The 26,886-nt window shown below is 35.5% G+C and overlaps 2 protein-coding genes across 2 annotated transcripts; both read right to left on the reverse strand.

The window, feature by feature from the left end:
- Window positions 1-8,039: 8,039 nt before the first annotated feature.
- On the reverse strand, window positions 8,040-11,950 carry LOC109189583 (increased DNA methylation 1-like). Its single transcript, XM_019340194.1, has 9 exons — window positions 11,749-11,950; window positions 10,827-11,383; window positions 9,934-10,036; window positions 9,757-9,848; window positions 9,279-9,520; window positions 9,048-9,134; window positions 8,661-8,760; window positions 8,385-8,445; window positions 8,040-8,206 (listed from the first exon to the last, which is right to left on the reverse strand). The coding sequence occupies exons 1-9, from the start codon at window positions 11,948-11,950 to the stop codon at window positions 8,040-8,042; spliced, it is 1,611 nt and encodes a 536-aa protein (XP_019195739.1).
- A 9,742-nt stretch (window positions 11,951-21,692) lies between these two features.
- On the reverse strand, window positions 21,693-22,328 carry LOC109189584. The gene has a single exon (XM_019340195.1). It carries the CDS (start codon window positions 22,326-22,328, stop codon window positions 21,693-21,695), a length of 636 nt encoding a protein of 211 aa, XP_019195740.1.
- Between the last annotated feature and the right edge of the window lie 4,558 nt (window positions 22,329-26,886).

The raw sequence follows: 26,886 nt of genomic DNA on the forward strand, positions 1-26,886 counted from the left end.
CGTCATAATAATTAGCATAATATTAATTAAGAATAATATATACTCCTTTAATTAATTATCATATAGTAATCATAATAAAACGACCTCATTTTTATTGGAATTAATGATAAATTTTCCTGCCAACATAGGAAATTAAACATACACATATTACGGTGGGTAATTAAAGGAAAATAAATATACATATATTATGTCCATAATTAAATAAATTAAATATACACATATTACGTCCATTTTACCAACCTATATTTAACACTTTAATCTTACTATGGTAATTTAACATAGAGATTCCATTTATTTAATTATAGTATATTTTTGTTACTTAAAATATATAATATCAATTAGTCATGCTCTTCCTTCTATTTTTTGTTTAGACTTTTCCTAATATAATTTTTTAGTAATCAATTGCGAGAACACTAATATACAAATCTTATAATTTCAAATAAATATACACTTTCAAATATTAAAATTCTTTATAATTTCATCATTAATTTTATTATTTAAAAGAGTTAAAACCATCTAAGGTCCTCCAAGTATAGTGATTTTGTCACGTTTAGTCATAAACTTTCAAATTGACCATGTATGGTCCTTCGACTTTCAAATTTAACAATTCGTGATCCAAGTTAACCACCCATGGTCCTTCAACTATTAAATCTTAACCAATCATGAGAGGAACCCGCCTAGTTAAATTTCGAAACTTGAAGGAACATTTGTGGTTAACTTGGACCACAAATGGTTAAATTTGAAAGTCGAAGAACCATAGATGGTCAATTTGAAAGTTTAGAACTAAACGTGGGAAAACCACTATACTCAGAGGACCCCATGTGGCATTAACTCTTATTTAAATATATAATAAAAAATTTATCTGTGCATCGCACTAGTGATTTACCAGTTAAGCCTTAAGGCTCAAACCCACAACCTCCCATATAAAGGATGGTGGCACTAGACTACAAGGTCCTTGGCGATTAGCTTTACTCCTTTGTTCTATTATGATACAACTTTTGAGAAAATATTTTTCTTCATATGTTCTTCATTTGTTTATTTTTGTTTTACAGACAACTAAGGAACTAATAGAATCTATTCATATTCCTAGTCGACAAAAACCATAAGAGTGGATTATAGAGTAGCTTCCTTAGAGTAACTAAAATAGTTACATTGTTTCGATTAGGTTTGTGTCCAACAAGGAGAGAGAAGTGGAAGAAAAGTGGGAAAAAAGTATATGAAAAATATCATAGTCAAAATAAATTAAAATTTTAATTGTATTAACGCACTTAGCAGGCATGTGCATTGCACGCGCCAATCAATAGCACCAGTAGTTACTGGTGAAATCATCTGGTCAATCATTTGACTCCAATTCCACCCTGATGGTAATTCAAATCAAATTGAATACAATCATAATTTAAATAAAATTGGAAACAATCAAGACCATAACATGCAACATCTCCCTATCCTACATACCTATTACTCTCATATATAGTAGGAACAAGAATGTGTAGTGTGGCTCATATGTGCTCTACTCTTTTAGCAACAACACATTTTCAAAGAATATACCATATAATCAAAGAATTAATACACAATATGAAGCAAATCTTCTAACATAACCTTGCATGATCACAACCTAATGAGTTCAAGACACTTCTTCTTGACTTTCAATGAAATATTTTTCTTCTTTTTCTTCATTATCAAACACTTCTTCTTCAATTCATCAATTGCTCCAATCCTTCAATTCATATATATTCAATTAGCTAAGCATAATTTCAACTGAAGTGAAAGAATCCATAACCCATAGGCAATTAGTTTAAATTTTATTATTTTCAACTTTTTTGAAAACCCAAAAATCCAAACTTCATAATAAAGCAACACTGAAATAAAAGATTGGGGAGAACCTCCCAGTACATAGACTCAGACTGATCACTAACTGTTTTTGCCAAAACATGGGCAACCAATTCACAAAACAACTAATATGACAAAACTCTGATCTAAAGAAACAAAAGAATTACGTAAAGAAAGACAAGAATGAATAACAGAGCCAACATAAGTTCTATCAATACGATCCCTTTTTAAAGCTAGCACGAACTAAATTAAGACAATCAGAAACCATTCGTATCACCTCCACAGCTCAAGCTTTGATCCAGGAAAATGCTTCCTTACCGCGCCAGAAGAGAATTATAAACACAGTCCAATAATGGTCCATTAGTTGCTGCCACAAACACCCCATGCAGGTCAAATAAACACGACCCATACTCTGCCTTAGCCACTGCAGCCGTGAAACTAGCAGTAGTAGCTTAGTCATTTGTTGCAAGGAAGGAGGATCTTTTGCAGTTTAACAGCGTCATGGAAAATCAATACGTTGTAGTTTATTAGATGTTTCTTTGTTTCATCATCTAATACACTAAATCCATACTTTTTCTTCCAACTTTCTGTCTTTTCTGGTGTAGATGGAATGATTAGTTTCTCTATATCAAGGTAGCAAAGTACCTGCAAAATAAATATATCACTATTAAGCATGTCATATATGTTGGGAAATCAAAATAATTTTTTTTTTTTTAAAAAACATTCTTATAGAGAAATAAAGGTGTAAGTTTGGTCATACCGGAGCACGTGCAATATGTGTGTATGACGACTTAATTTAAGCGAGAAAAGGAAATTAAAAGTAAATTACTTATAAAAATATAATTTTAAAGATAAATTAAATAACTTACAGATTCAATAGCAATTATAAGCTTTCTACACATCCCTTTACGTCTATGAGCAAAATGGGGAGCAATGAAAGACATTTCAGCAATCCTTTTGTCGTGGATCCTATAAATTAAAACAACATTATATATACATAAAAGCTTCAATAATTGAATTATGTGATATAACATATATAGTTGAGGTGGGGGAGAGAGATTCTCATTAATATGATAAGAATTTCACATTGTGTAAATTAAAGTAACTTCGCATTCTCTTAAACCAAAGAAGAGCATATATATGTTCAAATGTTTACATTTTAGAGATTATGTGATTTACTATGAACCAAATTGACACATATATAACAAATATATATATATATATACCTTGTTTGATGATTATTATTTACCTTAGAGCTGCAACACAAACTATTTCCCTATTTGTTTCTAAGACAGCGGTGTAGAAGCCTTTGAAGTCAATTCTATTGAAATTTGAACTGCAAAAGTTTAAATGAAACAGAAGGTGTCTATCACTATATATATGTCAATATAATGTCATAATTCAAAAATGAAATTTCTTTTCTAACTTTAGATTCATGATATATGTTATAGAAATTTCTATAGTGTCTAGCTAATACATACCCACAGTTGTAAATGACGTTTTTGATAACGTTAATTTTTGTGTAGCTATCAAAGACTTGTCCGAATGAATCCTCCATTAATCTCCAGGCAACAGCGAGTTTGGAGTGACAAATTGTTCTTTCATATACTCCTTATTAATTAATAATTATTCATATTACATGGACATCATAATTAGCATAATATTAATTAAGAATAATATATACTCCTTAATTACCATATAATAATCATAATAAAACGACCTCATTTTTATTGATATTAATGATAAATTTTCCTGCTCATATAGGAAATTAAACATACACATATTACGGTGGGTAATTAAAAGAAAATAAACATACACATATTATGTCCATAATTAAAGAAATTAAATAGACACATATTATGGTCATTTTACCAACCTATATTTAACACTTCAATCTTACTATGGTAATTTAACATAGAGATTTCCTTTATTTAATTATAGTATATTTTTGTTACTTAAAATAATATCAATTAGTCATGCTTTTCTTCTATTTTTTGTTTAGACGTTTCCTAATAAAATTTCTAAGGTAATGAATTGCGGGAACATTAATATACAAATATTATAATTTCAAATAAATGTACACTTTCAAATATTAAAATTCTTTAAAATTTCATCATTAATTTTATTATTTAAATGAGTTAATAAAATCTAAGGTCCTCAAATATTAAATATTAATAACATCTATGGTCCTCCGAGTATAGTGGTTTTGTCACGTTTACTCCTAAACTTTCAAATTGACCATATGTGGTCCTTCGACTTTCAAATTTAACCATTTCTGGTCCAAGTTAACTACCCATGGTCCTTCAACTATTAAATCTTAACCAATCATGAGAGGACCACGCCTGGTTAAATTTTGAAACTTGAAGGACCATGGGTGGTTAACTTGGACCACAAATGTTTAAATTTGAAAGTTGAAGGACTACAGATTGTCAATTTGAAAGTTTAGAACTAAACGTGGCAAAACCACTATACTCGGAGGACCCCATATGGCATTAACTCTTATTTAAATATATAATAAAAAATTTATCCGTGCATCGCCAAGTGAGTTACTAGTTAAACATATTTATCGCCTCTACTAATGCTCAAACCCACAACCTCCGATATAAAGAAGTAACTTGGTGCCACTAGACTACTAGGTCCTTGGCGATTAGCTTTACTCCTTTAATTTGTTGTATTAAGATACAACTTTTGAGAAAACATTTTTCTTCATATGTTCTCCATTTGTTTTTTTTTTTTTTGAAAATGTTCTCCATTTGTTTATTTTTGTTACAATTACTGAAAAATCACAGACAACTAAGGAAGCTACTAGAATCTATTCATATTCCTAGTCGACAAAAACCATAAGAGTGGATTATAGAGTAGCTTCCTTAGAGCAACTACAACAATTACATTGTTTCGATTAGGTTTGTGTCCAACAAGGAGAAAGAAGTTGAAGAAAAGTGGGGAAACAAGAAAATTAAAAATAACACAGTCAAAATAAATTAAAATTTTATTAATTGTATTAACACACTTAGTGGGCATGTGTATTGCAGGCGCCAACTAGGTAGCTACTGGTGTAATCATGTGGTCAATCATTTGACTCCAATTCCACCCTCTTGGTAATTCAAATCAAACTATCAACTCATACACTAGGTGACAGCTTGAAATCTAAGAGCCCTTGCTACTGACAGAATATGGCCATGTTTCCTTTCAACAACACTGTTTTGTTGAGGAGTATAGACACAAGATTTTTGATGTAGGATCCCCTTCTTTTGATAGAATTCTTCCATTAGAAATTCTTTGCCATTATCAGTCCTTAAACATTTTATAGATTTGCCAAACTGTGTGTTAACTAGCACATAGAAGTACTGTATAAGTTGTCTGACTTCATTCTTTCCTCTCATTAGATAAATCCAAGTAGCTCTACTGTGATCATCAACCAAAGTTAGGAAATAATGATGACCCTAGATAGTGGGAGTGTGATAAGGTCCCCATATATCAGCATGCACTAGATCAAAACAACTATTTGTAGTAGAAAGACTATGCTGGAAAGGTAACCTTTTCTGTTTTGCAAAATGACAATTCTCACAAACAATTGGTTTGTCATTACAAATCTTATTATCTACATTGTGCAACAATCTAATTTTCCTTTCAAATGCATGCCCTAGTATTGCATGCCAAAAACTACACAGATTTACAACATTTTTGGACTGAACAGGAACAGGAAAAACAAGCTGATATAGGCCTTTCCTTAGCTCAGTTAGACCAATCATCTTCCCATGGTGTTGACCCTGTATAACACACTGATTAGAATGGAACAACACTCTGCAATTTGAACCTCTTACCAATTCTCCCAAGGATATCAAGTTATAGTGAAAGTTGGGCACACACAAGACATTCATCAAGATCAATTCAGCAGAGAGTTGGACAGTCCCAACACGGGATACTTGAGTATTTTGTCCATTTGGTAAGTCAACATACACACCCTCAGTTCTCTTAGGGTTCTTCAATAGATCAATATTGCACACAATGTGATGTGTGGCTCCACTATCAAGAAACTAACACAGTTTATTCACTGTTAAGCTGTTGTTACACAATTTACCTTCCATTCATGCATTAGGGATGAAGTTGGCTGCTATAGCATTGACATGAGGGGTAGGTGCACCACTTAGAGGAGAATTGTTGACTCTTTCATGCTGCATAAATTCTAAGAATCTCCTATAATCTTCATGATTAAAGGCACTGATGTTGTCTGAATATTCAGATTCTTGCAGGGAGGCCTGTACTTGATTTGCTGAGGCCATACCCTTGTTTCTTGGCTTCCAACCAGGGGATACCCATTCTTCTTGTAACATTTCTCAATGGTATGCCCTGTATAACCACAGAAACTACACACTGGCTTCTGTTTTTGGTTGGAAAAGGACCTTTTGTTGTTCCCTTCAATCCTGGTGAAGAAAGCACTAGCACTTGTTGTGCCATCTGCTGGGGAGTTTGAGTCAAAATTGACTTGCCTTTCCTGTTGTGAGACCATGGAGAAGGCCTCACCAACATCAGGCAATGGCTTCATTAACATGATCTGTCGCTTGGTGTTGGAGAAGTTATCATTAAGACCAATCAGAAAGGCTGAGAGCATGTCATTCTCTAGGTGAGATATGACTTTTTCAGACAGATTTCTTCCACAGGCACAAGTTGGTGAGCATTCACAGGCAAGTACTGGCCTCAAGACGAGTAACTCATCCCAGAACAATTTCAATTGAGTGAAGTATTCATTCACAGATAGTGTACCTTGCTTGGTTTGATATATTTCAGCCTGAATCTATGCAATGCGAAACACATCCTGTTGACTAAATCTCTTCTTCAGATCTATCCAAACCCCTTCTGCTGTGTTGATCCATAGAACACTTCTGACAATCATAGGGGAAAAGGCCCTAAGGATCCATGAAAGAACCATGGTGTTGCATTGATCCCAGTAGAAGAATCTAGGATCATTCTGAGTGAGAGCTGGTTGCGATCCATCCACGATCACCATCTTGTTTTTGGATCTTAAAGCCATTTCTATGGCTCTCGCCCATGGATGGTAGTTCGATCGTCCTTCGAGTTGAGTTGTGACTAGCTGCATGGAGGGACTCTCATTTGGATGAAGGAACAGAGGGTCGGTGCGATCTCTAGGATCGAAGGCCATCGGATTTGCAACAGGAACTGCTGGTGGAGTTGGAGCGGGGATGTTGTTCATTGGAGGAACTCCCTGGCTGGAGGTTGCTGCCTGCTACACCATGTTAACGCTGGGTGTTCGCCAAGCCATGATTATGGCTCTGATACCATTTCACGAAATGAAGAAGAAGAATGTTAAAACAGAAATATTTTCATTCAACCTATATTAAGATTACAAAAAAGCTTTATATACAAAGAGTTGCTACTAACTATTAACAAAAAGATGATGGCTAAAGTTTGTTAGGTTAGTTACTAGAGGTACTGTCCAAGCTGCCACCTAGTGTATGAGTTGATACAAATTGAATACAATCATAATTCAAATAAAATTAGAAACAATCAAAACCATAACATGTAAACATCTCCCTATCCTACGTACCTATTACTCTCATATATAGTAGGACAAGAATGTGTAGTGTGGCTCATATACTCTTTTAGCAACAACACATTTTCAAAGAATATGCCATATAATCAAAGCATTAATCATACACAATATGAAGCAAATCTTCTAACATAACCTTGCATGATCACAACCTAATGAGTTCAAGACACTTCTTCTTGACTTTCAATGAAATCGTTTTCTTCTTTTTCTTCATTATCAAACACTTCTTCTTCTTCAATCCATCAATTGCTCCAATCCTTCAATTCATATTCAATTAGCTAAGCATAATTTCAACTGAAGTGAAAGAATCCATAGCCAATAGGCAAAAATCCAAACTTCATTATTATTTTCAATTAAATTTTATTATTTTCAATTTTTTTGAAAACCCAAAAATCCAAACTTCATATTAAAGCAACACTGAAATAAAAGATGGGGGAGAACCCTCCCAGTACATAGACTCAACTGATCACTAACTGCCTTTGCCAAAGCATGGGTAACCGATTCACAAAACGACTAATATGATAAAACTCTAAAGAAACAAAAGAACTACGCAAAGAAAGACAAGAATGAATAACAGAGCCAACATAAGTTCTATCAATACGATCCCCTTTTAAAGCTAGCACGAACTAAATTAAGACAATCAGAAACCATCCGTATCACCTCCACACCTCAAGCTTTGATCCAGGAAAGTGCTTCCTTTCTGCGCCAGAAGAGAATTATAAACACAGTCCAATAATGGTCCATTAGTTGCTGCCACAAACACCCCATGCCTGTCAAATAAACACGCCCCATACGCTGCCTTAGCCGCTGCAGCCGTGAAACCAGCATCAAAGCAGCAGTAGTAGCTTAATGTTTGGTCATTTGTTGCAAGGAAGGAGGATCTTTTGCAGTTTAACAGCGTCATGGAACATCAATACATTGTAGTTTATTAGATGTTTCTTTGTTTCATCATCTAATACACTAAATCCATATTTTTTCTTCCAACTTTCTGTCTTTTCTGGTGCAGATGGAATGATTAGTTTCTCTATATCGAGGTAGCAAAGTACCTGCAAAATAAGTATATCACCGTTAAGCATGTCATATATGTTGGGAAATCAAAATATTTAAAAAAAAAACATTCATATACAAAAATAAAGGTGTTAGCTTGGTCATATGGGAGCACGTGCAATATGCGTGTATGACAATTAATTGAAGCCAGAAAGGAAATTAAAAGTAAATTACTTATAAAAATATAATTTTAAAGATCAATTAAATAACTTACAGATTCAATAGCAATCATAAGTTTTCTACACATCCCTTTGCGTCTATGAGCAGAATGGGCAGTAATGAAAGGCATTTCTGCAATCGTTTTGTCATGAATCCTATAAATTAAAACAACATTATATACATAAAAGCTTCAACATTTTAATTATTTGATATAACATAGCTTGAACCAAACACTTCTAAAAACTTGAAAGGGAGGAGGAATGAGATTCTCATTAATATGATAAGAATTTCGCATTGTGTAAAGAAACTCCGCATTCCCTTAAACCAAATAAGAGCATATATGTTCGAATGTTCACATTTCAGAGATTATGTTATGTGATATACTATGAATCAAATTGACACATATAACAAATATATACCATATATGTTTGATGATTATTACCTTAGAGCTGCAACACAAACTATTTCCCCATTTGTTTCCAAGACAGCGGTGTAGAAGCCTTTGAAGTCAATTCTATTGAAATTTGAACTGCAAAAGTTTAAATGATGAAACAGAAGGTGTCTATCACTATATATATGTCAATATAAAGTCATAATTCAAAAATGAAATTTATTTTCTAACTTTAGATTCATGATGTTATAGAAATTTTTATAATCTCTAGCTAGTACATACCCACAGTTGTAAATGACATTTTTGATAACGTTAATTTTTGTGTAGCTATCAAAGACTTGTCCGAAGAAATCCTCCATTAATCTCCAGGCAACAGCGAGCTTGGAGTGACAAATTGTTCTTTCATAATCTTCATCTATGTACACTCCGTGCTGATAATCTAATTGACGGAGTAAAGTCCATGAATATCCTTCTTCCAATTCATTCTTTAATCCTACCAATGTTTTCTCCAGTTTCTCAGAAACCTTATTTGCAACAAAAACATTAAATATATCATTAAAATCTTAGTTTTAGACCACAAAACATTATTAGTAGTTAGTCTCTTCATTACAACTTATTTGACCTTATGATACAATGCAAACATTTTAATTTGCCCACATCTCACAATACACTTATCTTTTTGTAGAATCTACGTGTGTGTGTGTGTATATATATATATATATATATATATATATATATATATATAAATAGGAAAGCTCACCTCTATGCAATTCTGGTCACAGTAAAGAGCATGAGAGAGCATGTTTAGATCAAGTTCTCTTTCTTCCAACCCTTGATAGCACTTCAAATGATCTGTTCAATAACAACGAAAATTTTGTTGAACTTATAATTTTGGTAATGAGAGTAAATCAAACATTGACTTTATGTAATTGCTTACATTTCCTGCCACATTGATGGCATTTGTTCATCAAATCATCATCCATTTCTCCACAGAACTTGCAGATACAATATGGACAATACCATGAACCCTCTGGAACCTCCTGAAATTGGTGAACAAAAAAAGAGTTATTTGTTTGGTGTTTTATATGATCAAACACTTACCACTACGCCAAAAGTTACTAGTAATGCTGGACAACTATCACATATTCAAGAACTAGGGTGTTGGACTACCCTTTACCAGCCTCGGCCCAACAATTCTCCTAGCCACATGATGTTGGACTTGACCCTTTACCAACCTCCACCCAATAATTCCCTAGACATATGGCGCTGGATTTGGCCCTCTACCACCAGCCTTCGTCCAACAATATAATTCCCCTAGCCACATGGTGTTGGACTTGACCCTTTAACAACTTTCGTCCGACAATTCCTCTAGCTACATGGTGCTGGACTTGGCCCTTTACCAGTCTTCGTCGAACAATTCCCCTAGCCACATGGTGTTAGACTTGGCCCTTTACCAGCGTCCGCCCAACAATTCCCCTAGCCACGTGGTGCTAGACTTGGCCCTTTATCAATCTTAGTCCAACAATTCCCATAGCCACATATATAGTGTTGGACTTGAGTACTTGACCCTTTATTAGCCTCCGACTGGCCTACAATTCCCCTAGTCACATGGCGCTGGACTTGGGTCTTTAATTACCGGCCTTTGTCCAACAATTTCTCTAATCACATGGTGTACTGTTAGACTTGACCATTTACTAACCCCAGACAATTTCCCTCAATACATGGTTCTCGACTTGGCCCTTTTTGGCTTCCCCCCAACACTTGAAAAAGAGATAAGAGTAGAAATTAAAGAAATAATATATATTTGTGTTGGATCGATCTCTATCTCACCGTAATATCCATGCAGGGCTGATGATAGGTTGAGCTACAGCCGTCGCAGCAGAGGAGATCACCACCAATGGCACAAACAATGCACCCAGCATCATGCCTATCCTCTGCACTGATAAACTTGGTCTCACGATTCTTGCGCTCACTAGGATCACGCAACGCCTCATCCATACACGACAACATAGATTTTCTCGAACTACCTGCGGCGACGAGGATTCTGTCGTAATAACGCTCTTGATACGACGAGGTTCCTCCGGCGTGAGCGTGAGCGTGAAACTCTTGAGGTGTCAGTGTTTTTGTGCAGCAACGACACAATATCCCCTCCCTCTTTATCTTCCCTTTCTTCTCTATGTTCCCATCATCCATAACTTCTCCGTTTTCTTCAACTGTTTTAGAGTCAATGAGCCATGAAAGGATGGTTGCAGGTTTCAACGATGACAATGGCCTGCTGATATTCCTCCTACAACGTAAACGGACCCTTGAAGCTTCAGGTGTCGTTTCATCACAGTTTTCACTCGCGGAACGGTGGCGCTTGCGTCTCACGTTAGGAACTGCCGGCTCTGCAGAAGAATTAAGGTGCAGTGGCAAATGAAATATTTTAATTACCATGATTTACCTCTCCCCACATGCTTTGTCAAGCTTACCAAAGAGTTTTACTCTTTCATATATCATTTTCCTTTTTCCAACATAAGAAACCACTTATTAATCAAATACATTGCAATAAAATTCTTTATATTCATTAATTATTTTAAAAATAATGAAACCACTTATTAAGCAAATACAAAATAATTATTAAAAATATTTATTTACATAGTAACCCATCAGTACATAGCTAGGTCATCAATATGATAAAAAAACTAATGTATTAAAAGACATTTAAGAAACTTCGTATTTTTAGTGATAAAATGTACACAACCATATATACCTGATGTTGTATGCTGTGCAGGTTCTTGATTAGTATCCCTAATGGGAGGAGGATTAAGGTTTGAATAATGTCTTCTAGACGACAACCTTATTAGTTGATAATCAGGGTCTTTAGTTCTGTCATCTTCAGATGATGAGTCGTCATTGGATGACACTCTACCACTTTCCCTTTGTTGCCTCCCTCTACTTGAATTCTCAGCCATCATATATTGCTTTCTATATCTGCTTCAAATCAATTAAACCAAAAAAAAAAAATGTAAAATTTCACTAAACTATAAAAAGGGAGAAATTGCACTTTATGTCCCTGAGTTAAAAGATAATCGTGAATTTAGTTCATATGTTATAGTATCACAAGTTTTAGTTCTTGTTGGATTGTCAATACACCGCTGAAAATTATGCAATTTCCGACCACCTGAAAATGATCTTAAATCAAGTCGAAAGCCTTAGTATCCGGAAAAATCTTTGTTGCTATTTCCGACCACTTTTTGCTTCAACTTGATATAAGATCACTTTCAAGTGGTCGAAAATTCCATAATTTCCAGCAGTGATAAAGTGACATTTTCAGACCTTCTATATATCAAAACTTTGACATTATTATTCGAAACAAATAATATGATTTTACCATTTACTTATCTTTTTTCATCAAAGTCACAATCCAACTTTACCATTCACTTGCTAGAGTTGCAAATTTTTTTATTTTTTTTTACAAATTCATCCCATTAACAAAAGGAACAAAAGCGTCACTTCATTGACAAGCCAAGAATAGAAAGTAGTGATGCTCTTAACACAACAAAAAGTTTTGACAGATCCAATCCATTAAAATATTTATATATCTAGAGTATTGTGAAGTTGGAATAGATTACCAAGTGTGCATCTAAACCATATATGCACAACAATTCGTTTACACCAATGTGAGTTTTGTGCATAGAAATTTAAAAATGATGATTGACATATCTGATATCAATAATATATTCAACTCAGAAACGAAATTATGGTTATCAATAACGATTTATATAAAAATTCATATCAATTTTACAAACGTCAAGTCATTTGCTACTTTTCCGGGTATCCTTTTAAAATAATCAAAAGATTGAAAATTTCACATGAATAAATAATGAAAAGATTCAAAAACTCGAACGACTTATATACTTACTCAAGAATCACCGTCGACCTTTACTATATGTGTTAGGGTTTTTGCCGGCGGCTAGGAATAGGAGTAGACTGCAATAGCGTATTTAGTTGTCGGCGATTTTCTGTAGTCGTTGAAACAAGAATAAAAAAAATAATAAACAGACGAAAACAAATATTTTGTCAAAGGTGTAAAGGCGCGAGATAAGTAATAAAATTTTATTTAAAACAAATTTTGTACACCTATCTAATTAGGTTTAATCTTTAGGTAATCGAATTATATTTAGGAGTATGAAAAATAATACTAATTTTTTCCCGCCTAAATTTTCTACATGATGCGAAATTGTCGTAAAATTAATGTTTTGATTAATTTAGAGTCAAAATTAATTATTATACGATTGATAGTTATTTACTATATTGAGTAGTATAATAAATAAGAGTTAATATCAGTTGTGGTCCCTCAACTATTGCGATTTGCGTCAAGCACTTTGTGCTTAGATGACATGTAGTGACTTCTCCCATGTGGGAGGTCATGAGATCGAGCCTCAGTGGAGGCGTTGTTGACTCCGTGTGCTTCATTAGGTTTAGAAAGTGTGTTTGAATAAATACTACAATGTAATAGAGTCAGTAGCATCCAAAAAAAAAAAAAAAAAAACCTATTGCGATTTCCTTAAAAAGGTCATTTGTTTAATTTTTTTACTCGATTTAGTCCCCTAACTATTAAAAAGTTACCTTGTAAGTAGATCTGACAATTATGGACACGACCCGTTAACACGACACAAAAATAATAGGTTAGTGTTTAGCTTTAACGTGTCCCGTGTTGTTAACGAGTTGACCCGTTATGTTTCGTGTCTTAACGGGTCAACCCGTTAAACCTATTAAGAACACGTTTAACCTGTTAATATTATCATGTTAGCTCATTTGCACGAACCCGTTTACACAAACATGTTTATAACCTGCTAAGAACCATTGTCATTTAGGTAAGAACCATTGTCATGGATGAGATTACAAAAGATATAATGAAAATGACCCAGGATGATTTTGCTACATTATAGGCCAAGATTCTACATCAGTTATTGATATTCAACAATCTGAAATTTGAATTTTTATTGTGTTCAATTTTATTATAAAAACTAGTATGGACTTCTTTAATTATGATTTTTTTACGTTATTTCATCATTTTATGAATGTTAATTATAAATTGAATACTCTTTCTAGTACCAAGACTATGTGGTCTAATGGTATCTGGGTTGAACTTCCATTTGGAAGGTTGTGAGTTTGAGCCTTAGTAGAGGCGTTATTGACTCTTTGTGTTTCAGTAGGTTGAGAAAGTATATGAACAGATACTACATTGTAATAGAGTCCGTAGCATTCAAAAAATATATATTAATAACTTAACTTTAATTTTTTGTTTTTTTTTTAATAAATATTTTAATAGTTTTAGCAGGTTTAAACATGTTTCGTGTCATATCGTATCGAAACGACACAAAGTCTATTAACAAAACGTGTCTATTGTGTCAACGCATTCAACCTATTAACCAGTGTTGCAAAAATCGTGCCTACGCGCAGCCCGGCCACCGCGAGGAAGGCCGGAATCGGCCTCCTCCGCAGCCGGGCGTCTAGGCGGCCGCCTAAACCTCCTAGCTTGCTGAACCGGCCGATTTATTTATTTAATTTTTTTTTAGGGTTAAAAATTGTGTGAAGGCATAACTTTTCACTCAGTTGTCCGTTTTGGACAATTTTTTCTTTCAAATCGCGTATTTTTTCGAGATCTATACAACGCAAACAACCGAAGGCGGTTTGGCCCTCTAATTAATTTCTCCAAAAAATGCTTCTTTTGCTCTTAATTTTAAATTTTTTTTATGTATTTAGATGGTTTCAACAATATTTTAAACTACTTTATAGCCACTTAAATAAATAGTTTGTAAGAAAAAAAATGATGAGAATCTTATGTTTTATTAGTGAATTTTGATAATTTTTAATTTTTAATTTTTTTTTTACATTTAAAAAAAATAAATTGTTTTGCAACCTTGCTATTAACAAATCGTGTTCGTGTTCGTGTTAAAAATTTGAATTCGTTAACCATAAGGTGTCGTGTTTGGATTTAGCATTATCGTATTCGGGTCATTATCGTGTTAACCCGTTGACGAACCCGTATACACGAATTGTCAGGTCTACTTGTAAGGTCTTCCGTTAGATTTTATGTTAGTTGGCCATCAAATACAAGGATAAAGTTGTGTTTTCAAGTTATTTTCAATTGAATCAGTTATGTTAAACACTTAGGGGGTGTATTCAATCATGACTTTCATAGAGTTTTAAAGACTTTTATGAACTTTAAAAGTTTGGAGGTATTCAATTCAAACTTTTATACAGCGTTTGGTTCACAGAATGAATTTTGAGGTAATAAGAATGCTATTCCAAAGGAATAGAATAGGCAAGGAATAGAATATGAATTGTATTCTATTGTTTGGTTCGCGGAAAGAATAGACTTTAGGAATTATATTACAGTGTTTGGTTGATTTAAGGAATAGAAATGAAATATGTTTTAAAAGACATAAATACCCTTATAAAAATATGTGATGGTGGCGATGGTGGTGGTGGTGGTGGTGGTGGCGATGGTGGTGGCGGTGGTGGCGATGGTGGTGGTGGCGGTGGTGGTGGTGGTGCTGGGGTGGTAGGGGTGGTGGTGGCGGTGGTAGTGGTGGGGGAGACGGTGGTGGTGGTGACGATGACGGTTGTGGCAGTGGTGGTGGGGACGGCGACGGTTATGGCGGCAGCGATGATGGTGGTGGCAGTGGTGCTGCTGGGTGGTGGTTCTGGTGGCGGTGGTGGTAGTGGCGGCGGCGATGGTGGTGGCGGTGGCAGTGGTGGGGGTGGCAACGGTTGTGGCGATGGTGGTGGTGGTGGCGGCGGCGGCGGCGATGGTGGTGGTGGCGGCGACAGCGGTGATGGTGGTGATGGCGACGACGGTGGTGAAATAGGATAAATTTATATATAGGATAAAAAATTTAGGTTAAAGAAACGGGTAAAAAAAAAATAGATCCTAAAATCTATTCATGAGCGTTCATTAATAGGCTAATACCAGGGGGGCCCTAGTAATAGCTATTACCTTATTTGAGGTAATAGGCTATTACCAGGAATAATATTCCTGGTAATAGAAATGGTTACCAAACAAAGGAATAGGCCTATTACTGGGAATACTATGTCATTCTCGGCCTATTCCGTGAACCAAACGGGCCATTAGAGAATCTTTAAAAGTCAGGCAGTATTCAATCAAGCTTTTTAAAGAGTCTTTAAAAGTTGTGTGGTATTCGATTAAGACTTTTAGAGTCTTTAAAAGTGATGTGGTATTCAACAAGTTATGAACTTTTGTAGACTTTTTAATTTTAGGACTTCTGTAAACTTTTATACTTCTCAAATATAAGTAGTTGAAATCCAACCATCAACCCTAAGATTTCAAAACTTTCTTTCTAACAACTTTGAATGTTTTCTCTCTCTATTTAAACTCTATTTTTTCTCCCTATTTAAACTTTATAAACGTATATAAATTTAATAAAATTAATTTTTTCTTCATTATCCTATATTTTTATCATACCTAAACTCTTCCAATTTTTCTCTCTCCTAAACTTTGCAATCTTCCTCTAAAAATTAAAAATAGTATTATTTTTACTTCATTATTGCTTGTATATATTGATTTTTATTTTTTTCTATGAATTTTTTATCCCTAATTTTCTCTAATTCTCCCTAAATACATGAACAAAGCAAATTTTTCATCGTCAAATTTTAGTATATGTTACATAATATTCATATAAATACTTCTATATTTGATTTTTATTCTTTTTATGTTTATATTCGTAATATATATTTTTCTTTTTTTTTTTTTTAACAACAGGTTACTACGAAGAGCGAACTACTGTTCGCAACAACAATTTGGAGTTGCAAACAGTAGCACCATGTTGTTTTTCCCAGTCTCAAATTGCTATTGCAAATAATAGTTCTTTGCGTGAAGCATAGCAATATATCAAATATAATTTTTTTTTATATATTATTAATATTAGATTTTTGTTTTTGTTTTTATTTTTTTTATTATTTTATGCAACTTGTAATTATATTTTTAAATATTTTATTTGATCAATTCTTTTATTATACGGAGTAAATGATAAGAATCAAAATCATTTGAAAACTTGTAAGGATGTATCCAATTTAGAATTTCAATGACTTTTGTAGACTTTTTTAAATAAAAAGTTGATAAAAGTCTATGAATGTTTTTCATATAGATTTTTATAGAGTCTTATAAAGTTTTAAAAAGTTTTGAACGATTCTATGAAAGTCAATCAAAATTTATTAAAATCTATCATTTTAAAAGTCTTTAAAACTCTACAAAAGTGTGAATACACCCCTTTAAACTCGAAATAGGAGTCAAAATCCCCAAATTTCATGGTCAATGAATATTGTCTTGCTCATCGTTCTTTTTCACAAGCCCTAGTAGGAAACAAGACTTGATCTTTTGAGTGTTTAGAGACATGGGTTCACAACGTATGGTAAATAGATTGAATCGAGTTGTCGAAGGCTGGTAAGTTTCTATTAGCTTTTCCTTCCCCTTCTCGTTAGTCATATAGGACTGTGAATAGGGTTGGTTTTTTACTTTGAAATGAATGGTTTTTTTATTTATTTTTTATTTTTATATGTTTAGTTGAGGATTGTGAAATGTATGGTTTATGTTTTGTTGTTACTGGCATGGGTGGACAATTTATGTATTACTGATGATTGTGAAATGTGTTACTCGGTGAACACATATAGAGTTGGTGATACAACCATTGGAGCTGTTGTTGTTGTTTCAGGTGTCGTTTCATCACAGTTTTCACTCGCGGAACGGTGGCGCTTGCGTCTCATGTTAGGAACTGGTGGCTCTGTAGAAGATGGTGCAGTAGAATATGAATGGATAGATAAAGCTTCAATAATATAACATCATATCATGAGACAACTCTTCTTTCTTTTTTTTTTTTTTTTTTTTTTTTTTTTTTTGGTACAAAAAAAAAAAAAAAAAAAAAACCTTTAATATGAGACAAGTATGTCATATATTTATGTCACTTTAATTTTTATAATGTGAATTCATTTTTTTACTCCCTACTTAGACAACATCTGTTCAATCAATAAAATCATGATACTGCCCGCACGGACTTAGCTCAGTGATTTATTAGTAGGCACTAGCTAGGCAGTATTTGGGAAAAGGAATCAATGTGTGGGGTTATGCCCAAACTTACTAGATTATCTCTTGTGTGTACCGACATTTGACCCTATAAGCTGATGAGTTACCATGTTTTACATCTCCCCACATCTTTATATTCATTACTTATTTTAAAAATAATGAAACCACTTATATATTAATCAAATATAAAAATAATTATTAAAAATATTTATTTATATAGTAACCCATCAGTACATACATAGGTCATCATCACATCAATATGATCAAAATACTAATGTATTTATTAAAAGACATTCCAGAAAATTCATATTTAGTGATAAAATATACACAACCTTATATGCCAGATGTTTGTTCTTGATTAGTATCCCTAATGGGAGGAGGATTAAGGTTTGAATAATGTCTTCTAGACGACAACCTTATTAGTTAATAATCAGGGTCTTTACTTTTGTCATCATCAGATGAGTCATTATTGGATGACACTCTACCACTTCCCCTTTGTTGAATTGCCTCCCTCTACTTGAATTCTCAGTCATCATATATTGCTTTCTATATCTGCTTCAAATCAATTAAACACAAAAAAAAAAATGGTAAAAATTCATTCACTAAATTATAAAAAGTGAGTAATTGCACTTTATATCCATGAGTTATAAGATAATTGAATTTAGTTCATATGTTATAGTATCACAACTTAAAGTTCTTGCTGGATTGTCAATAAAATGACGTTTTCAGACCTTCTATATGTCAAAAATTTTCCATTATTATTCAAAACAAATAATATGATTTTACCTTTTACTTTTCTGTTTTCGTCAAACTCACACTCCAACTTTACCAATCACTTGCTAGGTAGAGTTGCAAAAATAAATATTTTTGACAAGCAAATCCATTAACAAATTCAAATGACCAAAAGCGCCACTTCAATATATTGACAAGCCAAGAATAGAAAGTAGTGATGCTCTTAACAAGTACAACAAAAAGTTTTGACAAATCCATTAAAATATTTATATATGTAGAGTGAAGTTGGAATAGATTACCAATTAAGTGTGCAGCTAATCCATTTAATTTGTAAACCATGCACAACAATTCGTTTACACCAATGTGCCTTTTGTGCAGAGAAATTTAAAAATGATGATTCACATATCTATAGATATCAATAATAATATATTCTAATCACAAAAGAAATGATGGTTATCAATAACGATTTTTATAAAAATTCTTATCAATTTTACAAACATCAAGTCAATTGCTACATTTCCTGATATATATCCTTTTAAAATAATCAAAAGATTGAAAATTTCACATGAATAAATAATGAAAAGAATCACAAACTTTAAAGACCTATATACTTACTCAAGAAACACTGTCGTCTACTATATGTGTTAGGGTTTTGCCGGCTAGGAATATGAGTAGATTGCAGCAGCTCCTTTAGTTGTCCGTCTGCGATTTTTCTGTAGTCGTTGAAATAAGAATGAGAAAATGGAGAACAGACGAAGACAAATATTTTCTCAAAGGTGTAAAGGCGCGTCCGTCTACGATTTTTCTGTAGTCGTTGAAATAAGAATGAAAAATGGAGAAAAGACGAAGACAACAATTTTTTCAAAGGTGTAAAGGCGCGACGATAATCAAGAAAATGTTATTTAAAACAAATTTTGTACACCTATATAATTATGTTTAATATTGTAATTTTACATTTCCTCATTTTTAATCAAATTAACTGGATTAACCAACTGATGAAATGGACTGACTGATTTAGCGATGAAGTCAGTCAGTAATAACAGACCATAGAGATGTTTAAAGAAAGAGATAACAGCACAAAGCAAAACACAAGATGTTTACCCAGTTCGATACAGTGTGTATCTACGTCTGGGGGACGATCACATAGGTGTCCAATCCACTAAATCATAATCCAACGCACAAAGGTAGAGAAACAATAATCTCACCCAAGTGCCCCACACAAGGTACATACCTAGTCTACACAGGTTTAGTGGATTGTTGAAGGTGGAGAGCCATGCATACAAAAGTCCAATGAAATCCCTTCACCTGGAGAGCCAACTCTGATGCAGTCCACTTCAATGACGCTCTTTACGGTTGTTCTCACAAAAGTGTGATCACAGTGTCCTTTCGTTTAAGCAGCAGTGATTCTTCTCAAGTTCATCATCTTAATCACCATGAACATGTTGTATTGAGAAGATGTATAGTAATCAAAGATCTGATCTCATAAAACTGATAACGAGTGTTTCTTCTCTCTTGAAAGCGTAACCCTAATTCTCGACGAATGAGGATACTTATAGTTCCATAGTTAGAACACTCTCTCCATAGATATCTTTGATTGTAGATGGTAGGACATGATTTGAAGAATGTAATCTTAAAGATTCGGTCCATACCTTTCCAAAGCAGATACGCTGATCTTCTTTCCAAATCTGTCTTCTGTAAAATCGCGTACAGCTTTTAAGTAAACAGCTTCCTAAAACAGATCTTCAGTGTCAGTCCCTCTGTTGTTGTATCTGATTGATCAGTCCTCTGTAGAACAAAACTGACACTAAGCTAAACCTATCTTAGTATGCCATAATAATATTGCCAATTATAAGTTGGGGTTTTTGAGCAATTAAAACACTAACAAACTCCCCATTTGGCTATTATTTGGCAAAACAACTCGACTATGTAGAAAGACATAAACTGAAAGAACTAAGATAGGCTATCATAAAACAAACAACCCAAGTATCTGATTACATAGCAGAAAGAAAAACACAGCATAGAAGTCATGCTGGATCAAAACAACAGTCAAAGAACATTCTTCAAATAAAAGGTAGTGCCATCACAAACAACGCCCAGCCAGGGCCAGAAGGTACACAAAAAAAAAAAAAAAAAAAAAAAAAACAACTCCCCCTGAGTTTCAACTCCCCCTGAGTTCATACTCCCCCTTTTTGCCAATGAGAGTCAAAGCATGGTCAAGCATTGGAGGGAGTTTCACTGCCGGACTTCGCAGGTTCAGCAGTAGCAGCAGATTCAGACAGGCTTAAATGAAGAAGAACGGTTGCCAACTCAGTACGAGCCCCTGTCAGATGTTTCGCAATAATGTCGTGAACTGTCTCAAGCTCAGAGACCCTTGCCTTTAACTGAATGGAGAGTTGAAGATCCCTTGCATGTGGCGAATCATCAGCCACTGTATCAGGTTCAGAATTGGAGGGGGCAATCACCGGTGTAACATCACGAATGTGATCTCCAGTCAAAAGACGCCGATCAACAGTATAGAGAAGGGTTGGACAGATTACTTCACTCGGCATAGGCTCAAGACCCTGAGTTTTGAGAATTCCATAAATCAGATTCGGGAAGGGCAGCCTTACCTTCTGTTCGCGTGGATGGATCATGGTGACAATATGATAGTAAATCCAATTTCCCAGATCAATCGGCATCTTTGTTCCAATTCGGAACAAGAAACCTGCCAATTTCTTACCAACCGTATAGAAGTGAGCTGATGGAAGCTAGTTGTGTAGAGAAAGTCAGTGCAGAATGACATATCTGGAGGTGAGCTGAGAGCTAGGCAGATAATCCTTGTCACTAGTAGGCCATGTATCAAGCTGTCCACCTGTTAGAGTCTTGGCCACCAAGTTTCAGTCTGTAATAGCTTCTTCTTGCACCGCTGTCAGTCCATAATATTCATTGATCATGTCAGGCCCAAAGATGTACCATTTCCCTCGAATGAAGATTTGCATTGGCCGTGGCCCAGTAAAAATGTCTATCTCTTCATTGAGATTACAGTAAAATTCATAAGTGAGGAACTTCGAGTATGGACAGATGGAGGTGACAGTCTTCAGCAGCCCCACTTCACTCAGCAGTGGTAGGATATCACACACGGAATTCAGCTGGTTTTCATCAACAGAACTTTGAACAATAAGGTCTCTCCTGACCATGGTGGACCATTTGCCCTGAGCAGTGGGGGATACAAACTGAGGCTTGTAAATAGATGTGTTAGAAATTTCAATAGGTTGAACCTCAGGAGTTATACTTCGACCTCTGGAACGAGTAGATGGTTTCCCCTTTCTGGCAGAGGATGTGGGAACAACAGTAGGTTGAACAGCAGTAGGGCCCATTTGTTTAACAGAAGACCGTAGTGTCTTGAACACTTGTTGGATAGGAGGATTGGCTTCAGGTTTGATGGTCTCACTGGGCTTTCTTCTCTTCTCAGGCTGATCCACATCAGCATTGTCATCATCAGTCTCAACAACAACTTTCACAGGAATATTCATCCTTTTTTATCTTCTCGTTTCTTTGGATGGGGGTTGAACAGGAGACACAGAGTGACTGGAATCATACACATGTGTAGACGAGCTTCCAAGAAGATTCGTAATCTCTCTAATTTTGAAGGTGGTGGAATCAGGATGTGCAGTAGCCTCAACAGTCGGAGCTGTAGATGCATGAGCTTGGGTACCATAGACTTCAGCAAGGATCTTTTCATCTTCACTCGAGGACTCAGAAGGATGAATCACTCGATAGGGTTTTGGAATGGAGGCAGCAGGTAGACCAACAAAGTGCTGGACATGTTCAAGACTCTCAGCTAAAGATGTGGAGGTGTAGACTGGAACGCCATCCATTTTCTCAGAGTTACGGGGGCTTGAGAGTTTAACAGTTTCAACCTCAGCAGGCATATTAGAGGGATTAACAGAGGAACCGATTTCTTGTGGGACATCAGCAATAACAGCAGGGGGCAGAGCAATATTATCAGACGAGAAAACAACCAAACTTAGATTGTTGGGCTCATCAAAAGATTTTTCTTCCTCCTCAGACACATTAAGAGCCCCACTTTTCAAAGAATCAGACTTCACAGTAGGTAAACAAGAGGGATCAACAGATACAGAAGATTTCACAGAAATTAAAGCAGGCACATTCGCAGAAACAACAGGCACAGTAGATGGGGTAGCATTAGACACTAGATCCTCAGGTTTATCAGGCGAAATTTACATAGGTGAATCAGAAGTGTTTGACCTGTTTCGAAGGATTTCCAGCCTGTGTCTGGTTTCATCTCTGGCAGCTTGCAGGTACAGGGGTTGCGATTCAGCTCGTCATCGTGAGACCTCAACAGATTCAAGGGCCCTCTGTGCAAAGTATGGGAGAAATGCCCCAGTCCGATTTCCATCTCTGGGATAGATGCTGGAGAAACCTCATCACTGGCTTCAGAGACCAACAATAAAAGCTCACTGGTATCATCTTCAGACCATTCGGCATAGAACTCTGGATAATCTGTCATAACCGTGACCATGATCTCATCACGAAGAAGAGGGTCATGTTTCAGTTTCTTCTTCATTGCCAACTGCAATAGTGTCTGAATGTGCTTGGCGGCAACTTCTGGAAAATGGGTCTTGCTTCCATGTTTGATGATGATATTCCTTACTGCGTCCGCCATTAGAATGTATCGTGAGAATGTGAGAGGATTCAACCTAGGCAAAGAAGTAGCAGAGAGAGAGAGAGAGCAAACTGAGTGCAGAGATATTCTTTGAGTGCTCCTTCTGTTCAAGAGTGGCCCGGTAACAAATGTCCCAAGGGTGAAGAACCCTAATTAATGCGGCTTGTCAAAAATCATGCAGAGGCGATGTGATTGACACAACGGTATGCCTTCTTTTTAAGTAAGAAAAGGATGAAAGGAAATTTGAAATTTGAGAAAGGCCACAAACTTTATGGTAATTTAGGTTAAGATATACACTTAACAAAATGACTAACTGCCTTATTCGTCAATCCTGCAGATTCCCAGAGCAGATCTGAGAATTTCAAAATGATTTGCATATAGGGGCTTGGTCAGAATATCAGCCAGTTGCTTATCTGTTTGAATGTACTCCAATTCAATCTCATTGGATTCAACCAGGTCTCTTATGTAGTGGTGCCTAATATCAATGTGCTTCGTCTTTGAGTGTTGAACTAGATTCTTTGAGATGTTGATAGCACTGACATTGTCACAATAGAGTGTCATAATTCCTTGAGTAAGACCATAGTCTAAAAGCATCTGTTTCATCATTACTAACTGAGTACAACATCCACCAGCAGCTATGTATTCTGCCTCTGCAGTACTTAAGGAAATTGAATTCTGTTTCTTACTCAGCCACGACACCAAGTTCTTACCAACAAAGAAGCATCCACCAGATGTACTCTTAAGGTCATCAATATTTCCTGCCCAGTCAGCACCACAGTATGCAATCAGACTCAGTTTACTGTCCTTGGAGTACTATAGTCCATATTGAATCGTTCCTTTTATATATTTCAGAATTCGTTTAGCAGCTATGAGGTGTGATTCTTTTGGATCAGATTGAAACCTTGCACATACTCCAACACTGAACATTATGTCTGGTCGACTAGCCGTCAGGTACAACAGACTTCCTATCAAGCTTCGGTAGACTGTGTTATCCAATGATACACCTGTGTCATCTTTGGATACTTTTGTGGAGATGGAGATCGGTGTCCTGGATGGTTTACATGATTCCAAATCAAACTTCTTGACTAAATTCTTAGCGTACTTTTCTTGTGAGATAAAGTACCCTTCAGGACTTTGCTTAACTTGCCGTCCTAGGAAATACGTCAGTTGACCAACCATGGACATCTCAAATTCTTCGTTCATGACTTTTACTAACTCATCTATGTATTTCTGTAAAGTTGATCCAAACACAATGTCATCCACGTAGATCTGAGCAATGGTGACATGACTTCCAATGGTTTTTACGAACAATGTTTTGTCAACATTTCCTCGTTTATAACCATGCTGTAGCAGATACTGTGTCAGGCGTTCATACCATGCCCGTGGGGCTTGTTTAAGGCCACAGAGAGCTTTTCTGAGCTTGTAGACATGTGATGGATGATCTGGATCTTCAAATCCCTTAGGTTGTGCCACATAGATATCTTCATACAGATATCCATTCAAAAACGTTGTCTTAACATCCATCTGAAACAGTGTGAATCCCAGAATGCATGCGACAGCTAATAGAATTCTGATTGACTCAAGTCTCGCCACAGGAGCAAACGTTTCATCATAGTCAATTCCTTCTATCTGAGTGTATCCTTGTGCCACTAACCGAGCTTTGTTCCTTGCAATATTCCCAGCTTCATCAGCTTTATTTTTGAAGATCCACGTTGTTCCAATTATGTTGACACGATCAGGTCTTGGTACTAGATCCCAAACATGATTTCGGTCAAACTGATGTAGCTCCTCTTGCATTGCCTTGATCCACAGATCATCCTGTAAAGCTTCTTTTGGGTTCTGGTGGGTTTGTCTTTACCTGTATCATTTATAAGAGTTGTCTCCTGTTCAGAACTTTCTTGATCTTCATCTGAGGATTCTTGTGATTTGGGCTGACTGTTGCTATCTGCATTATTCAGTTCACTGAGAGGAAGCTCTGTCACTGGATCAGTCACTGTTGTTTCCAATGATTCGTCTGGACTGTCGTCTATAACAACATTTACTGATTCCATTACAGATTGAGTTCTCTTGTTGTAGACTCTGTAGGTACGACTATTTGGAGAGTATCCAAGAAAGATGATCTCATCACTCTTAGGTTCAAACTTTCCTCTTTGTTCTCTATCAATCAGCACATAACACTTCATCCCAAACACATGAAAATACTTCAGGTTTGGCTTCTTTCCCTTCCAGATCTCATATGGTGTTTTGGTCGTTCCTGGTCTAAAAGATAGACCCTATTCACTGTATGACAAGTTGTATGAACTGCTTCAGCCCAGAAGCGTTGCGGCAGATGAGAAGCATGTAACATAACTCTAGCCATTTCTTGCAAGGTTCGATTCTTTCTTTCCACCACACCATTCTATTGAGCTGTTCTAGCAGCTGAGAACTCATGTGATATACCGTGTTCAGAGCAGAAATCTGAGTATAGTGAATTTTCAAATTCTTTCCCATGATCACTTCTCAGTCTCTGAATTTTTATTATAGGCTCGTTCTTTTCCTTTTGAACCCTTATACACAGGGTTTTAAAAGCCTTGAAGGCCTCAGATTTTTCTCTTAGAAAGCACACCCAGCTGTATCGAGAGAAATCATCTACACACACAAATATGTATTTCTTTCCCCCAATGCTTTCAGTCTGTGTTGGCCCCATGAGGTCTATGTGAACAAGCTCTAGACACTTCTCAGTAGTGATAACTCTTACTGCTTTGTGCGGAGTTCTAATTTGTTTCTCAATGGCACATGCACCACAAACTCTCTCCATATCTCTGAAGTTTATGTGACCAAGTCGTCTATGCCAGAGTTTTGATTCATCAGATTTAGATAGGTGACAAGCATTTTCGTTTGCCAAAACATAACAGTTATCTGAGGATCGGGTTCCTTCCATGACAAGTTGATCTGCTTTGTCACTAACTTTGCAACAGTTACGATCGAAGCACACATTCCAATTTTGATCACACAACTGACTGATGCTGATCAGATTTGCTTTCAACCCACTGACTAACAGAACCTCTTCTAAGTGAGGTAAACCTGGTACATTCAGGGTACCTTTCCTAACTATTTTCCCTTTTTGCCCGTCGCCATATGTAACAGATCCATTGCTTGGTTGAACAGCCATGAGACACTTTACATTTCCAGTCATATGTCTGGAACAACCACTGTCGAAATACCATCTAGCTTCAGTCGTAGATGCAATCAGAACTATAGTGGGGTAGCATATAACTTCTAACTTTCTGACCCTAACCTGTCTAGTGAACGGTGTAATAGTCTTGTTCTGATATTTTTCCTTCCTTTGATCTCTGTAGAAAAAAATAACACTCAGGTCGAGTGTGACCTTTTGTTTGACAGTAGTGGCAAATGGGAGTGTATTG

Source organism: Ipomoea nil, unplaced genomic scaffold (genome assembly GCF_001879475.1).
Source record: "Ipomoea nil cultivar Tokyo-kokei standard unplaced genomic scaffold, Asagao_1.1 scaffold1558, whole genome shotgun sequence".
In the NCBI taxonomy this organism is placed as follows: Eukaryota; Viridiplantae; Streptophyta; class Magnoliopsida; order Solanales; family Convolvulaceae; genus Ipomoea; species Ipomoea nil.